The sequence below is a fragment of the Sturnira hondurensis genome, unplaced genomic scaffold, assembly GCF_014824575.4.
Source record: "Sturnira hondurensis isolate 20B ecotype Veracruz unplaced genomic scaffold, ASM1482457v3 Scaffold0002840, whole genome shotgun sequence".
Lineage (NCBI taxonomy): Eukaryota > Metazoa > Chordata > Mammalia > Chiroptera > Phyllostomidae > Sturnira > Sturnira hondurensis.
This window is the reverse complement of record NW_028075471.1, coordinates 23,803,457-23,818,794: the sequence shown is the minus strand read 5'-3', so window position 1 is coordinate 23,818,794 and position 15,338 is coordinate 23,803,457. Positions and strand designations below refer to the sequence as shown.

Genomic DNA, 15,338 nt, shown 5'->3' with positions numbered 1-15,338 from the left:
AGGTCCAGCGTATCTTTTGGGGGAGGTGCAGGGCACAGAGCCCTGAACCACAATTCAATTACAGATACTGATGTTCGCTAACCTAAGTCAACAACTACAAGTGCGGAAATGTCTCCGAGGCGGGGTATGGCTGTACCCGGGCACAGGCCTCAAGGAAGTAGGGGAAAGGTAAAAGACGGGGACATCACGAGCTGCTGGAGAAAGAAGGGCCAGCTGATGCCACAGCTTCCGCATGGAAGCTGGCTGTCGTCATCAGACAAACCCACCCGATTGCTCATCAACCCTAACAACTTCAAGTCCCTTCCACGCCCGCCCGGAAGCAGGGGCGGGGTCACGAGCAGGGAGCTGGAGCGCGGAAAGGCCCGTTGGGAGGAGCTGGGAGAGGACTCCTCCGGGGCGGACTACACTTCCTAGAGTTCAGTGCGGCAACGAAGCCTCGCTCCCGGAGCGCGGCCGGGAGAACTGCGGCGTGGGATTGGTAGTCCGAGTCCTCCAGCCGCGCGAGGGAGACTCCAGTGGGGAGAGGCACGGGGATTGGCTAGTAGAGTTCGAGTCCCGCCCACATCTGGTGACACTAGTCGGCGGTCTTGCTACTTAAGGCGCCGTGGCCTCGTCCGCCCCGCCTTAGCTCCAGCGCTAGAGAGAAACATGCATCGTTTCCGATCACAGCTCTTCACGGGGATTTTTGCAGCCACCAGCGCCCACTCTCATCCACGCCGCTTCTCGCCCCTGTTGTTATCCGAAGCCTCGCCTCTCAGCCGCCCGCCGCATAGACGCACAAGTAGAAAGTGCAGCTCCATCGGCTGATCCTCGCTAAGCTCCGAGTCTAGGCGGCACCGGGCGTCCCACGATGCCGAAGAACAAGAAGAGGAACACTGTCCACCGCGGTGGCGGTGCTGGCAGCGGCTCAGGGGCAGCGGCAGCGACGGCGGCGACAGCAGGTAACGAAGTATCCCCGCCGCCGGGATCCCGGTCGCCGGCCGGTCTGGCGAGTCTTTTTCCCTTGGGGCATGGTGGGAGTTGTAGTTCTTTCCCTCCCGAAGTGTGCATCGGCAGGGCGCTTGGCCAGGCTAGCGAACTACAATCCCCGGCGTGCTCTTGTAGCCGCACCTCGCGCGATTTTGATCTGGCTTGCGAACCGAACTCTTGGGCTCTGGCGGTGGGGGCGGGGAGGGGGCGAATGGGTTCTTGGGCCGGAAAGCCGATTGGGGTCGGGGTGATGCGATCATGGGCGGGAGGGGAACTGTCCTCAGAAACCAGGGTCTTTTCTAGAGGTCTCCATGACCGAAGATGGGACAGAACTCGGAGTTGCGACTGGGCTGTCACTGGTCGCTTCTGATCCCCCCCCTCCCCCAACATGGAGTTCTCGGGAATGCCAGACGTTTGCTGGCTTTGGACGGGCTGTTCTGTCACGCGGCCCGGGCCTCGCGCGGTGGCAGGGTGACGCAGAGGCGCCCATGTGGCATCCCCTTCCGCCCCCCCCCTGCGCGCCCCACGTGGCCCCCTGACCGGGTAGAGGCGGTGGAGTGTGGGGGCCACTGTTCCAGCCCAAGTTTTGCGCCCACCTCTAACTGGCACCTGTGGAAATCCTGAACCCCCCGCTCCACGGCGACCAGTGGAGGCGACCTCCCTGGCCCTTGGGCAGGAACCACGTTCTCCTTTTTGCTATAGGTTCTCTGCTCTGAGCCCAGGATAGGAGGTGGTGGGGAGCTCAGGTTACAATTAGCCAGAAGTTAAGTAGTTTTGTGTCCTCATTGAAGCATGTCCACGATGGGTAGGTGCTTAACCCAATTCATCGTTCTCCACTACTTACACAGTTAACAGGAAAGGACTTCAAGCAGAAAGCCCTACACTAAATTCATTTCATTTGGTAATAGTTCTGAGATTTTCAAGTTAAGTATTGGAATATCCTCAGGCTATCACATCGGGAATAGTCACTGGACATTTGTCGACACAGTTGCCACGCTGACCCTCTGAGTGATAAGCTGTTGTTCATCAGAAACTGCAAGCCAGTTTTCTTGTTACAGGTGATTGGAAATTGACATTTTACAAGCTTTGCTATAGGATTTCTAGCAGCAGGAAAACTTGTGGTCATGCACTAAGCATTTAGTGATTGATAATAGGAATAAACTCAGTTTTTTCCCTTTTCTTTCTCTTGTTCTTTATGTTGGTTGGATGCTCTTGATGTTCCTGAAATTCACTCTTGCCCAGCAAAATGTGAAATACATAGTTTGTTTTGGCATCTGGTTACTGTGTGTGAGCTGAGGATCCCTTTTTACTTTAAGTTAACCTTTTGTTGATGAAATGCAGTAATAGCGAGCTAAAGCTATTTGAATATTGTAATGTTGCTAATGGCCTCCTTGAATCGCAAACAGCCTGTGCCTGTACTCCCTGCTGAAGCTCCCTGCTGGTCCCCCTTCCTTCCGATACTTGATGCTTCCTGATGCTTCCGGCTGTGACCTCAGGTGGCATTGGGAGCTGCCTTTTCATTTTCACCCTATTCCTAATTTTACCAGTCTGATAGCTGCTGCTGCCTTTTCTATTGTTTTCAGCAGAAATGGTATATCTAACCACAGTATTTTAGCACATATAAGAAATTGGAAAATAATTGATTAGTTTTTAAAACTATATGTGCTTTGAGTCTCTTTGGAATTTACACTGGAACTTACTCTAATTTGGTTCCATGCAAATATACTTAATTTCTTATTCAATAAATAATAGTTGAGTAGAAGAGATGGTAAATTGTCCAACACTTGTAAAGCCACTTACCTTACCAGTCTTTTAAAAATGACATCTAGAAGAAATGGGATTCAGACGAGAATTTCACATGTACAACAAAAAGAACCACTTCTGTTACTCTGATGACTTTTCTATTTAAACTATTTTCTGAGTTAGTGTAGAGCTCTAGGAAGCTAATGAAATTGATCTCTTATGCCAGTATGCATACTTGTAACAGTGCGTAATTTGAAGAGAGCATTTTTAGGAACAGCAAAACCGTGTTAGTAAGAAAGTCCTCCAAGAAATAAGGACTCTGGGTGTGGAGTCCCCCTCATCAACGGCACTTGGCGTCACTTAGTGGGTGACGGCTACTGAGACATTAGGCATTCAGACAGGGTCTTTCTCTTCATTTCTTTTTTTAGTCTCTTTTCCCTTTAGGTCTTTGGAAATCATTGAAACTTAAAGGAGGGAGCCAAGTAAATCCTACATAGGAATATTCTTCTTGACAGCTTAGAAATAGACCGAATATGAAACAAAAACTAAATTGACTGGTGAGTGAATGGTAGCGTGGTAAAAGTCAGTTGGATGACAGCTGTTGCCATGACTTCAAGCCATGGGAACAAACACCGGCAGGCCGGGAAACAGAGTGTGATGTTGTGGGTCCTTGTTTGTTCATTCTTGTCCTGAGCACCCTGATGAAGTTTGGGGACCTGGCTTGCTCTTTATGCTTTGCTACTTTGGTGGTGCAGTGTAGTCCCCATAGATAGCAAACATGTTTGAAGGCTGCTTGCTTCCTTTGTTGATATAAAAATCACTTTTCTGTTTTGATTTTTTTTAAAGGACACCCCCATTTTAAAATAACCCAACAGCAATGGACTTAAACGGACAGGATTAAAAAAAAACTTACTGCAGTAAATTTCACAAATCTGTTGAGTATAGGGACATGGTGATATTTGACAGTCTCTGATTTTTTTTTTTATCTTCACCCCAGGGATTTTTTTTTTCATTGCTTTTACAGAGAGAGAACTATCGATGTGAGAGAGAAGCACAGATTAGTTGCCTCCTGTATGCACCCAGACTAGGTATTGAACCTGCAATCTAAGCATGTGCCCTGATGGGGAATTGAACCCGTAACCCTTTGGTTACAGGATAATGTTCTAACTAACAGAGCCACACTGGCCAGGGCAGTCTGTGCTTTTACTGATAAGGATACTTGGGCTCAGAGGTAAATCAGGTGACTCCTGGTCACTTTTAGGTAGAATTTAGGACTTAGAAATTTTAACTCATTGCTCAATGTGTAATTTGTGTCTGGGCAATCCTGTTACTAATGAAATCCCTACTAAAAAAAAAAAAACAGAGATGAGAAATGAGAGTGACTCGGAATACAGATTAGTTCAGTTAATGAAGTTGATAGATTCTAGTTACAAACGGAGATCTCATTTTTCAGTAACAGCGCTGACATTTTTTTAAACCATTGCATACATTAGAACCTTCCCTTTACAGGTAATTTGTCTACCAGGCTTTTTGCTGCCAAATACCAAAACTTCCCTTTAAGCCCTTTTTCCTCTCCATTCTCGTGTAAAAACCTCTACCCTCCTGCACCTCCTTCCAGTTCCCTTCACATGCGACGTGTGTAGCCTGAAAACGGCCCCTCTCACCAGTTCCTGTTTCCGGAGCCCAGTCCTGTCACCAGCAAGTGTCTCTGTCTCGGGATGATCTATGGCATCAGACTTGGTTTCTGGGTCCGTTTTCATTGCCTTCGTGACTCGGAGTTGGGGTTTATAAGTCGTTTTTTCATCTATAACACCGTTTTTTGTAAACTGGTGCTACAGTTAGATGGTTGATGTATTTCTGGAGTTGATTGTATGTTGTAAATTGTTCCTGCTCTGAAGTACATATTAGACAAATTGATTTTAATATCTCTAAAATAAGTACCTGATTTCTTCAATAGGTTTTGGGTGTCTGACTGGATTTTTCTTGAGTTGATATTAAATTCCCCAGTTAAACATTCGTGTCAGTGGTAGCGACACCACTGACGTCCGCTTCTGCCTCTGTCTCCCTGACAGGTGGCCAGCACCGAAACGTGCAACCGTTCAGTGACGAGGACGCGTCCATCGAGACCATGAGCCACTGCAGCGGCTACAGCGACCCTTCCAGCTTTGCTGAGGATGGTATGACTTTCACGTTTCAATCTGCAGCTTCTAGGAAGAGAGTGCTGTAGGGGGAGGAATTCCTGTAGCCAGGGTGTATGGGACTGTTCCCCGTGCACCCTTTGTCTCCTGAACTGACAGCGGTTGGTGGGTTTCTGTTATTCCTCAGGACCAGAAGTCCTGGAGGAGGAAGGAAGTCAGGAGGACTTGGAGTACAAGCTGAAGGGACTCATCGACTTGACCCTGGATAAGAGGTGGGAAGTCCTGGAGATGCTCCGCGTCATCTGTGTGAAGTGTGCCATTCTCCGGGGTTACACTGTGGGATTTTAAAAGCTGGATTTGTTTACTTTGGACGTGGAAGGTGTTTCTTGTAGATAGAAAGGTGCCATAGAATGTAGATTAATGGATTCAGGTTAGTCATTTTTCCAACCTAATAGCACATGACTGTGTTTGATTATATAGTGAAGATGGATTTGCTGAATTAAAAGTTAATCTTCAACTAGAAGGGACAACTAAACTTCCTTTTAAGCCTCTTGTTCACTGACTGTGTTACAGACATGAAAAAATGCCAAATTATTTCACTTCCCTGTAGCTCTAGAACTGACTTAAAACACATGGAATTTAAGAGGCCAGAAGATGAAAACAAGGACTCTGTCTAGGCTTTTGTGGCCTTCAAAACAGGTGTGCATTAGCTTTAAATAGGGAAGGCATTTGTGTAATACAGGAGAGTGTGTCTTGCACGTTGACACTGTAAGATACTGTGTAGTTTAAAGTGGCAGTTATTCAACTCTGTAAACAGAAAACTGCTGGGATGTAAAGCAGCTTAAAATCTTCTGTGTAGTAAGGTGAATCGTAGATGGAAATTGTATGATTGGAAAATGTGTAGAGCTTGATAACAATTAGATATATAAATCTACACACATAAAAAACTGCAGGGAAGTAAGCTCAGTTTGTAGGAGGCCAGCGCTGTATCCATTAGGCCACTGGGGCTTCCGGAAATAATCTTGGTTTTTAAAGTCGTGCAGCACACTCCAACTGGGTCTTCTCTTGCTTTGTTTTACGTAGTGCGAAGACACGGCAGGCCGCGCTGGAGGGTCTCAGAAATGCACTGGCTTCAAAAATGCTTTATGAATTCATTCTGGAGCGAAGAATGACTCTCACTGACAGCATCGAGCGCTGCCTGAGGAAAGGTAACTCGCCCGAGTTCGAGTCCCAGGCACAGCCCCAAGAGGGAGCGGGCTGCTTGCTTCGCAGTGCCGTTGTCAGCTGTGCTGGAGACCGGCTCGCCCTTGCAGCTTTCCCGCTGCCGGGGACGCACCATGCTTGTGAGAACTCAAGGGCAGACTTGGGGGGCGCTCGAATTTCACTGAAGTGGCAAACAGCTGGGAGGACTGGGGTGGTTGTCGTCCCTTCTTACACCCGAGCAGGTGATGGCCATTGTCTCGTGTGTGATAAAGGCTTGAAAGCTTGTGTGCAATATCAACAAAAAGCATTACTCAGAAAGCTGTTTTCTTCATTTTTGTAAAATCAAAAAGGTATAATTTTTAGCTTGTTTTCTCTTGTACTCATTTAAAATATTAATTATACCTGTGGATGACATCGTTTTCAGGTTATCCCTTGGAATATTTGAATTCTAGAACTTTATAAATAGAGATTCTAGAATTATATTGTAGTAATTGTAGAACTTTTAAGGATAAAGAAAGGCCTTAAAGATTAAGTTGAGCATTACCATACTCTCAATTTTAAAAACACCAAAATTCAAACAGTTTGGGGCTCGCACCTGAATTATTTTGCCAAGTGAGAACGTTCTGAAAATAATTAGCTTCTGCTGCTATTGCAGCGTTTTTAACTATTTTTAGCACAAGGCCGCAGGAAGCGCGCGTTCCTCTGTTGCACGTGCTGCACTTTGCACCCTCCCTCTGCCTCTCCCAGCACTGGACTGGGCTCAGGTGTCTGGGCTCGTTCAGCCGCCTCTCACTGCACAGAGCCCAGGTTGGCCCAGGGCTACAGAACTTGCTTACTGCTGTAGTTCAATGACTTTCAGCCTTTGCCGTCTCCTGGCACTCGTAAACTGGTGACTAAAGTTCTGCGGCATGCCAAAAATGACCGTTTTTGCTGACCTGACCAAAAAGCAGCATAATTTTGATTCATTCACACCGGACTGCTATTGTGGTGTTGGCTGCTGTCATTTGTAAATTGAACGGTCCAAGGGAACAGAGGCCAGCGCCTCTGACTCAGTAGTGTCAGGGAGCAAGTTAAGTTCAAAATTAGCCCAAGTCCTTCGGTGTGTGCCATTCTCAAAAGCGTTTGTTCACATTTAGTTTTACATCAGTGCATTTCTGTGGGTTTAAATAGTGCTTTATTTTCATTTCTTCCTGGGGGCTCCCTGAAGGTCGAGTTCACCCACGGCTGTGCACACCTGAATACGGAGGGGGTTGGGGGTGCACGCATCTGTGAGTGTGAGCACAATTTGGAAGGCAACAACTGAGAAGTGCTGTAGTTTCTGCTCTGGTCCAGCCCTGCCCTGAGCTAGGTGTCCATCTCCGTTTTGCCGCAGAAACACTCTGCTTCGGCATCATTGGGTGGAGATCGCTTGGCCAAGAAGTGGTGGGTCTGGCATTTGAGGGAGGTCTTTAATCGCACTGGGTCGCGGCTCCCGTCGCATCCTAGAGTGGGTGCCAGATGCATATTGCGGTTTCCTAAGTGGCGGGACGTGTTTGGAAACAGAACAGACTTGGGAAACCGCTGCCTTTGTGCGCTGGTCTACAGTAGAGACTTCACGGCTGCTGCCTGCTTCCATTCCAGGGAAGAGCGACGAACAGCGTGCGGCGGCAGCCCTGGCGTCCACACTCTGTGTCCAGCTTGGCCCCGGGATTGAGAGTGAAGAAGTTTTGAAGACACTTGGACCGATCCTGAAGAAAATAATCTGTGATGGAACAGCTAGTGTGCAGGCCAGGCAGACTGTACGTCCGAGGTTTCTGAGTTCCTGGGTGGGCTGGGAAGGGATACGAGAGGCGGGAGTGTCAGGGATGCTTGGGCAGCAGGAGGGATTAAGGACACCCAGGGAGGGGAGGGATGTGGGAAATGACCAGAGCTCCCCTGTCCCAAATCCTGTCCTCTGGGACGAGCCGGTCAGAGCCGCGTAAAGTCTGGCTAATAAAGTACTTCTTGAGGTGGGAAGATTGAGAGCTATTAGAGTATTTAAATTTTATGAGATTTCTGCTCCTGGTTGCTTATTTTTGGAAGCTGACTTTTTTTGTACAAGTTTCCTTAATGGACTCCATTAAAAGAAACGATTTTAAAAGCTTAAAAACCTATAGCAAACTTAATGTTGTAAAAGTTTTCAACCGGAAGAGTGATTTTCTTTACATTGAACATCTGAACCCTATCTCCATCTCCGAATCGGAGTTAGAAACAGCCCGAGGGGCGGACAGAGGAGGCAGGGTCTTCGTCCTGCTGTGGGCCGAGACCAAGTCCGAGACCCCGACCCCATGCTGCTTGCCTCTCGGTCCCGGAGTCTTGCATTCCCGTCAGAACCATACACGGCCCCTGGTTCGGTCATGCGGTTGAGAGTGTCTTCGCGTTAAAAGAGAGCTTCAGGAAGGTGTGGGGTTGGGGAGAAGAGGGCAGACACTCATGTGTGCGTGTGTTCTCTTTTCTGTGCCCAGTGTGCCACTTGCCTCGGCGTGTGCTGCTTCATCGCCACCGATGACATCACAGTGAGTAGCGAGCCCCTGACCGCTGCTGCCCTTGGGTTTCTGCTGCCGGGTCACCTTACTCCCTCCTCTTGTGCACTAGGAGCTGTATGCCACCCTGGAGTGTTTGGAAAACGTCTTCAGCAAGTCCTACCTCCAGGAGAAAGACGCCAGCCTGGTTCGCAGCAGCCCAAACACCGTGCTGCACATCAGCTCGCTTCTGGCCTGGACGCTCCTGCTGACCATCTGCCCCATCAGCGAGGTGAAGAAAAAGCTAGAGATGTGTGTATTTTTTGAGTTTCCTGTTTTACAAAAGCATTCATGGTGTCATCGTGCGTGCTCACCCAGTAACAACTGACTGTTTCCCAGGCACTTCCGTAAACTGCCCGGCCTGCTGTCCTCTGAGGCCGTGGACCTGCGCATTGCCGCCGGAGAGTCGCTGGCGCTGCTGTTCGAACTGGCCCGAGGGGTGGAGAGTGTAAGTGTCTGAGGACCCCAGGGGCTGCCCTTTGGTCACTGTTCTTGCTGCTGTGAAGGATGGGGCGGGAACGCTGGAGCCCACCGGCTGGAAGCCCAGTGGTCGGTGGCCTGCTTCTTGGCGCCAGTGATAGAACCACTATTGTCTGTTGTCACAAGCCACCCAGGGCTGGGACTGCATCGCTGGAGTGAAGTTCGCTCCGTGGAGTGGTCAGTGTCCCTAGACCTAAAGTTCAGGGTGCTCTGGTGCGCGGGGCGGGCACTGCGTCTGGCTCATCTGCGGGGACTTCAGACATGGGGCATGTTCGAGTGCTCCATGGTACATGGGAGACGAGCAGTGGTACATTGAATCAGCTCGGGTTGGGCATCCGAGGAGTGTGGTCACTGGGTTTGCATTCCAGCAGCACTGGGAAACACATGGCCCAGGAGACGGGCCTGAGCCGTGCAGTTCCCTGGCCTGCCTGCCCCCAGCTCCAGGGGCCCCTCGGCTCTGGGTACCACCCTTGGCAGCCATGTTCCAGGCTTAGCGCTGGGAGTCCAGTGTTCTAGGAACCCCGTGTCTCAGGCTGACGGGCCATTTCGTCACCTGATGGTGGCCTCTGTTGGGAATCTTGGGTTACTTACTAGATGCTTTTTTATTTGAGGAGAAGGACTATGTTTCCAGAATGAAACTTCTGCGATGAAATTATTTAACAGTGAATAATTTCAACTAGGATTTTGGCACAGGTTGTGGGTTGCCTTTGTCCTTCACTTTCCATCCTAGGCCTGTGTTAAAAAATGTTTGGGCTCACCCTGGATGGGTGTCCCAGCTGGAGTGTCGTCCCGCCCACCAAAAGGTTGTGGGTTTGATCCCCACAACCAGGGCGTGTATGGGATGCAACTGATACCTAGCTCTCTCCCTGCCCCCCTTTTTCTCCCTCTCTCCCTCCCTCTCCCTAAAAAATCAATGAACATATTCTTGGGTGAGGATTAAAAAATGTTTAGGCTGTTAAAATTTGTGTCTGGGAAGTGTCTATTCCTAGCACCCCATTCTCCCCCACCTGTTTTTTTTAAAAGATTTTATTTATTTATTTTTAGAGGGGAAAGGAAGGAGAGAGAGAGAAACATCAATGTATGGTTGCCTCTGGTATGTCCCCTGCCGGGAACTGGCCTGCAACCCAGGCATGTGCCCTGACTGGGAATCGAACCATGATCGTGTGGTTCGCAGGCCCGCGCTCAGTCCACTGAGCCACACCAGCTAGGGCTCCCCCACCTGTTTTTGAAGGACAGCAGGTAGGGATGGGAAGTAGGTTGTTAATGCTGTCAGCAACGAATGATTCTCCTGATGAGAGAGATGAGCTAGTTAACGGCTCCCTGCCCTCAAGGCCCAGACCCCAGGTGTCCCCAAGAGTGTTAGATTGGACCTAAGTCCTTGTCACAGACAGAGATGAACTGGCTTTTGAAATAGAACGAAGAGTCTCGTTTGCTGTTTTGGTTAAGGAAATGGGCTTTGTGAAAGGAGTGAGTGAGGGGTGTTCAGAAAGGAAACCGGGTGCCAATGAGTGCACAGGTGGTCTACACACGGGCCTGTGGGGGCTCCCAGAGCCTGCTGCTGACATGACCGATCTGTGATCTTGTACCCTGGGCACCAGCCACGTGGTGAGTTGGCAGGTACTGCTCTGTGCTGGCTGCCGCGCCGAGGTGCACAGCTCTCATTGGCTCCAGGAGGGGCTGGGGGACACTGGGGCACACTAAGCCCGGTGGCCTTCTCCTCCCCAGGACTTCCTCTGCGACGACATGGACTCTCTGACTCAGATGCTCCGGGCCCTGGCCACAGATGGGAATAAACACCGGGCCAAAGTGGACAAGAGGAAGCAGCGCTCGGTGTTCAGAGACATCCTTCGGGCGGTGGAGGTGAGCCCCTCAGCCGGCCAGTGCTCGAGTGGGGTCGGGGGCTTCAGGCTGGACTGCACAGTTGACTGAACTTCACCTTCAACCAAAATAATTTTCTCATTTTAATCCCAAGAGGCTTTTAACAACAGAAATGAGCGCCTGTGTTTTTTCAACATAGGACATTTTAATTCTGATGTGTAAAGGCACTCTTGTATTAGGTTTAACAAGTCAAAAAAATTTCCTAGTGGTGGAATTGCATTTCCCTTGGGGTGCTTGGCCTTTCTTTGAGCAACAATGGTTAGCAGGTACCTACTTGCTGTGGTGTTCTCTTGTGAAGAGTAAATTACTGCAGGTGTAAACCTGGGTACCTGTAGGTGCTAAAAATTAAAATACCAAAATCCAGCTTTTTAAGATTGCTTAAAATTGATATCTGACGCTGGAATTCCTTCTGTAGTCCTCAAGCCTGCTACAGTTGGCCTGGCAAATACTTTGGTTTGGAAACCGCCAGGGGTTGCCATGCGTGGTGCCCGTGCGCTGGGGCATAAAGGCAGCCTTACTGGGGACCATAGGCTTTAACTGAGTGTGTGTTCCAGTAAAGATACTCTTTGGATTTGAAGGGCAGTTCTTTTCAATAAGTACCTCACCAAAGAGTCATCCAACCTGACATGCTAATGAGTTAAGGATGGGCGTTAAAACCCAGATGCTCAGCCCGGCCCAGAGTGGCAGGGGTGCGGGGGAGGAGCCGGATGCAGTGGGGGCAAGGCCAGGAGGGAGGTGCAGGGTCTTGCTGTGTCTGGAAGGGGAAGAGTAGATGCCTGGACTGGTTTGTTTCAAGGCCAAAGACAGTTTATGGGAGAAGCAACCAATGGGGAAAGGAGCATTTGAAATGCGGGGAAGACAGGGCGTCCGTGGTGTTCAGTGAAAGGGCAGCAGTTGGCCTTGAATTGGGTCTGATTTCGGAGCAGGGTGCTGAGGATGCAGATGGGTTTGGAGGGTTCTACGCTGGTGTCCTGGTGTCTCTGGAATAAGAGCGTCCTGCTGGGTGGTTGGTTTGTCTCTGCACTGCTGTAGCAGGCCCAGGACCCAGGGCTCCTCACAGACTGGCCCCATCCCGTCCGACCACTTGTGAGGTGCAGGGGGGATCGCCCCTGTCTCGGACAGGGGACAGTCCGGCCGCCAGGAGGCACATCCGTGGAGTCTCGAGTGCATGTCCTTTCTGCCCCACTGTGTGCCGTGTCTGCTGTTGGAGTGGGTCCTGCCCCATGAGTGCCACTCTTGTTTTGTCTGCTGTCCCTATGGTGAGGCGATCGGCTCTGCTCTGCCTGGCTCCCCTCTGTGTCCACAACTCCTCCAAGAGGGCGCAGCCCAGGGTCTGATCTGTTTTGCTGACTTCTCCATCCTTATGCGAAACCCTGTGTTGTGTGCCTGTTCCATGGCCCCTGTAGACTCTTGACCTTTACTTGACCTTGACCGGGGTGCTGTTGAGATTTAAAAACTCAAGACAGTGTGGTTTTGCCCTCAATATGTATCCGAACTGGGTGCTGCCCCCAAGTCTGCTGCACCTGGAGAAACCCTCCACCCCAAGCCGGGCACCACGCAGCCTGCCGCGTCTCCGCGACTTGCTGTCGGTAGACCATCCTGTTCGCTTATCTCAACACGTATTATACGTCTTTCTAGAAATTGTGTTTATGTAGCATCTCCTTAGCCTTTTATTTCCTGTCACAGTTTCGGTTTTTCTATTGGCTAGGAACGGGATTTTCCAACAGAAACCGTTAAATTTGGCCCTGAGCGCATGTACATCGACTGCTGGGTGAAGAAGCACACCTACGACACGTTTAAGGAGGTTCTGGGCTCGGGCCTGCAGTACCACCTGCAGGTGAGTGCCGGTGCCGGTCCGCCCGCTGCTGGGGGAGGGGGCGTTTCGGGTGTAGCTCGCAGATTGGCTTTGAAGTTAGTGGAATGTACATAGTGCTTTTGGCGTGAGACGGGACAGCACATTTACTTCTGAAGGTGAAATTAAGTAAAAATGGAACCAGCCCCTTGGTCTGCATTGTGTCTTTGTGTGGAAGTGGCTGTGGGGGCTCCCTCGGGTTCAGGGCATTGGCGCACAGCGGTCCCCTGATGAGGAACAGAAAACAGTGGCCCAAATTCATACTCACACGCTCCTCATAACTTCTGTCCTCAGGTTTCAGCATGTGTGGGTGGGGTGGGATGGGGGAAGCTGGTGTTTAATGCTGAGCCTCACTGCCTTTTTCTTTCCCCAAGTCAAATGAATTCCTTCGCAATGTGTTTGAACTTGGACCCCCAGTGATGCTCGATGCGGCAGCACTTAAAACGATGAAGATCTCTCGTTTTGAAAGGGTGGGTTTTATTTTTTGTTTTCAACCGACCTAAAGGCCCCACTGCAAAGCACACCCAGAGCGGGTTCAGCTGTGTCTGGAGCATGAATTCTTCAGGACTCGGACCCAGAACCACGTACTGAAAGTGCAGGCGCTATACTGCTTTGGGGGTGGGGGGTCAAATGCAGGCTTTTTGCTCATATCCTACTATCCCAATGGGAATTATATTCATTTGTTTAATTAGTATTAAAATAGAACCTCATGTTTTGTTTTTAAATTACTTATTTTTAGAGAGGGGGAGGGAGGAGAGAGAACCATCAGTGTGTGGTTGCCTCTTGCCTGCCCCCCCACTGGGGATCTGGCCTGCAACCCAGGCATGTGCCCTGACTGGGAATCGAACCAGCGACCCTTTGGTTCATAGGCCAGCGCTCAATCCACTGAGCCACACCAGCCAGGGCTTTTTTTGTTTTTGACATGGTTGGAATTTTTTTTTTTGCATCTGATTTTTCCTAGATCAAAATTAGTGTTGATGTACTTTTTCCCACTGGAATTTTCTTAATATAAATAACTACTAATTTCCATTAACACGTATGTGTTAATTTTCCCCTTGTTCTTTTTGTGTATGTGTGTTTTATAAGCATGTAAAATATTTCTAGGGTTGAATTAGTTCATTTCTCTGCTTTGTGGTTTTTATTTGTCTTTTAAAAAATTTTGTAAGACCGTCTTAAGCCTCTGAGTCACGGCCATGTTTCCCTTTCCTTCCCTTCCTTTCAGCATTTATATAATTCCGCAGCCTTCAAAGCTCGAACCAAAGCGCGAAGCAAATGTCGTGATAAGAGGACAGATGTTGGAGAATTCTTCTAGATTTTCAGCATTTGAAGACTACTTTCTAATTTCAAATTTCTTTTCTTTTGTAATTTCTAATGTATTTAAACTCTAGATGGTTTTTATCTTGGGTCGACATGGATAGCTTTTGTAGCAGGGGTTATATCACTTATAATTTAATGTATAATACTGCAAATGATGAGTTCTAATGGTCTCTGTGAGTATCAGTAAACCATGAACAAAGTGTAATGTTTTCTATTTATGAAGAGAGCAAAAATATGGTATTTCGTGATAAGAAAACTATTAGCCAAGATGAAATATACTGTGGTTGTCAGATATATTGATTTAATGATACAGATATTACAACGTATTTAATTTAGGGTCTTAGACCAATGAGATGGATACAATTTTGGGAGCTATTTCTTCTGGAAAAGCTGCCATTTTTAATTAAATAGAACCTAATGATTTTAGTTGTGTCACTTGGATGGACAAAGGGAATTCTGCCGCGAGACCTTACAGCCGCGCCTGGGGCCACTCAGCCGCCCCGTGGGAGCGCCAGCACAGGCCAGGAAGGGTGCGGACCCTGACCTCAGAAGGCCATGACACTAGTCCCATCTGTTGTGAGACCTGTGCTCTTTGTTTGAAATAAAGATCTTTTCGCACTAAAACTCTCTCTTCTAACAAGACACATTCATGGGTTTGAGATGCAGAGTCAAAATGATGGAGTTGGGGCAGGGGGGACAAAACTGTATATTCGGGAAGGTGAAGACAGATGGAGAAAGTGTAGCAGTATGTCACAGGGATTCCAGCTGCTGACTTTTAAGACACTTGCTGTTTGGTTGCCCCACGAGGTGGTTCTTCACTTTTTGAAACGTCAGCCACGAGTGTCCAGCCTGCAGCCCAGGGTGGCTATGAATACAGCACATCATGAAGCTTTAATTTACTAAAAACCTTTTTTAACTTGCTCGTCAGTTTTCATTAGTGTTTGTATGTTTAATGTGTGGTCCAGAGATGCTACACGCTTGGGCACAAGCATTTTGACCACATATTAGGATTTATTGTTAAACTCATTTAAAGTGACATCACATGAGCCACATCTGTAGTGCAGAGTTCAAGGGCATGGTGGGCAGGAAACAGTAATCAGATGCCTGTGGCGTGGAAGAATGGACGCCCAAGAAGTCCCAGAGCCACTGAAGGTGTTTCCCAAATGAGTGTCCCTCCCTCCGTGGCCACTGACTTCTGCAGGGTGTGATGTCCCCTCC

At 48.9% G+C, this 15,338-nt stretch overlaps 1 protein-coding gene across 2 annotated transcripts; it reads left to right on the top strand.

Annotated features, from left to right (window-relative positions):
• The first annotated feature begins 481 nt into the window (after positions 1–481).
• IFRD1 (interferon related developmental regulator 1) lies at positions 482–14,853 on the top strand. Of its 2 annotated transcripts, none has more exons than XM_037041119.1 (12): positions 482–941; positions 4,788–4,889; positions 5,038–5,122; positions 5,934–6,058; positions 7,674–7,831; positions 8,537–8,587; positions 8,667–8,845; positions 8,933–9,041; positions 10,799–10,933; positions 12,660–12,788; positions 13,178–13,273; positions 14,026–14,853. In XM_037041119.1, exons 1-12 carry the CDS (start codon positions 851–853, stop codon positions 14,113–14,115), a joined length of 1,350 nt encoding a protein of 449 aa, XP_036897014.1. In that variant the 5' UTR covers positions 482–850; the 3' UTR covers positions 14,116–14,853. The 2 variants fall into 2 exon arrangements, with proteins under 2 accessions (XP_036897014.1, XP_036897013.1); XM_037041118.1 differs by having other exon boundaries at positions 4,785–4,889.
• The last annotated feature ends 485 nt before the right edge of the window (positions 14,854–15,338 follow it).

Bases quoted from the DNA above. Each gene is read 5' to 3' on its own strand.
- IFRD1 (XM_037041118.1), top strand. From the start codon at position 851: ATGCCGAAGAACAAGAAGAGGAACACTGTCCACCGCGGTGGCGGTGCT. The intron at 942-4,784 runs GTAACGAAGTAT...TCTCCCTGACAG, and splicing joins AGCGACGGCGGCGACAGCAG to GTGGCCAGCACCGAAACGTG. The intron at 8,846-8,932 runs GTGTGTATTTTT...ACTGTTTCCCAG, and splicing joins GTGAAGAAAAAGCTAGAGAT to GCACTTCCGTAAACTGCCCG.